The 1,873-nt window shown below is 37.3% G+C and overlaps 1 protein-coding gene across 1 annotated transcript; it reads left to right on the top strand.

Moving 5' to 3' along the window:
* Positions 1-719: 719 nt before the first annotated feature.
* LOC117102162 lies at positions 720-1,835 on the top strand (the record flags this gene model as incomplete). Its single annotated transcript, XM_033242368.1, has 3 exons — positions 720-824; positions 954-1,130; positions 1,626-1,835. Coding segments are annotated over 3 exons (492 nt in total), but the record flags the coding sequence as incomplete, so codon positions are not given.
* Positions 1,836-1,873: the final 38 nt, after the last annotated feature.

Raw genomic sequence — 1,873 nt, 5'->3', positions numbered from 1 at the left:
GTGACAAGCCAGTTTTGTTTGCTTTAATAGGCGCTTTAAAAATGTGTATTATTATTATTATTATTATTTAACAAGCTCGCGGTCAAAAGAAATCAGATGTAACAGACATTGCGAGTACCCAAAATTAATAAAATAGTAACTAACACAATAAAACGTATGGCACGCATAGACTAATAATTGACGGCTGTACTCGCAACTAGTATCGGATTGTCGATGCCACAGTAAAGATGCACGCGCTATGTTTGAGAGCGGAGATGTACGTCCTTCTGTTGAATTACCTTGAACACAAACTAATTTTCGATATCGTAAATAACTGTGGACAAGTATTATATTTCCCTGGATTTGTTTGTTTTAGTATGTTTCTGTTACACAACTGAAAATAATGGAAATAAAGTAGTGGATCTATTCTGTTAACAGTTAAACATTCGAATTAATTAACCAACCTAATTGAAATCCAAACAGCCTGATTTCTGACTAAACACACGATATATTCAGACTTTACGTTGTCGAAGGTCAACTCGAAGATGGTAGATGCAGCCTGCAAGGGATTTAACATAGGTTCCTAAAACAAACAACAATAATAATGATAATAACATCCTATGATGTTGATGATGACAATAATGATGATGATTATAATGATGATAATGACTATGATGATGATAATGTTATTGATGATAATGATAATAGTAATAATATAATATTTTTTACACTGATTTTAGATCTTATTTCTGTAGTAGGTGATTTAAATCTTCCTGGTAGTATGATACTTAGGAGTTTGTCGGCGATGATATACTGTGTTGCACTCTGCCAGAGTGACTCTAACGGTTAGTTCTTAATTTTGTTTATGATATTATCGAATAGAAAGTGCATTTTCACGATCTGACGTCATAGAGGGCCGCATTATCATGCTATTCGAAGACGAATAAAGATTGTATTGTTGCAATTTTGTATAGACGAATGTGGATTGATATCTGAAAGTGATGTATCATCGGCTTCAGAGTCATTTGTGTTCTCATCATCATTTACTCTTACTGAGGGGTGCACGAGAGACGAGATTTGTAACAAGGAAACCAAGCCACATACATGTGTCTGTAAAGAAGGGTTTACAAGAGATGGAGAGAACTGCAACCGTGAGTATATGGTATATTGCAACGTTCCATTGTGATAGTGTACGCGCATGGCAGATTCGTAATACAATAGCGCCTAAGTAAAACTAGGCCTGAAGTAACTTACAAGTTATAATCTACTTGAGTGACTAGAAAAAAAAATCGGGATGGACACTTAGACAGCCGGCGAAGATGACAGCGAACACAATGCAACGCCACAACTAGTACTGAGTTTAGTTTAAGGCGTTTTTAAACAGGCTGCTGCACGCAGACCAACGAGTGGCTTAAAAAAAATCAATGCGATATAACTTGTATTTGTTACCCTTCATGTGGGGCGTAACTCCGGCCCAAAAAATACATATTAGCCGAAAAAGGCGTTGTATTCACCTCCACTTTATAACGGACACGATGCATGCCTGTCTTCTTTGCTATGATGCGAATGCCTAAATGACCCTCTAAGTTCCTCTACTATGTGGCCAAACTTATCAAGAAATTGAAATATATTTTATATCACGTCAGCAACGACAACTTGCAAACGGCCAGCACCGCCTAGGAGGTTCGGAAGTTGGTCCACTGTAGATGCCAGAGAGAATGAACTATTTTATCCTGGAGACCGCATCCTTTACAAGTGTGATAGTGGCTATGCTCTCAAAAGTAGTAACGGCAAGAAATTCAGAAAATGTGGTGCTGACGGACTATGGTATCCTAAAAGAGTTCCAGTGTGCGTCGGTAAGATTCTCGCTCATCATAATATTATATATATCCTA

Source organism: Anneissia japonica, unplaced genomic scaffold, assembly GCF_011630105.1.
Source record: "Anneissia japonica isolate Jap-2015-1 unplaced genomic scaffold, ASM1163010v1 scaffold32639_len1873_cov224_single, whole genome shotgun sequence".
NCBI classification, from domain to species: Eukaryota; Metazoa; Echinodermata; class Crinoidea; order Comatulida; family Comatulidae; genus Anneissia; species Anneissia japonica.
The sequence above is the reverse complement of the archived record's forward strand: the minus strand, read 5'-3'. Positions and strand labels throughout refer to the sequence as shown.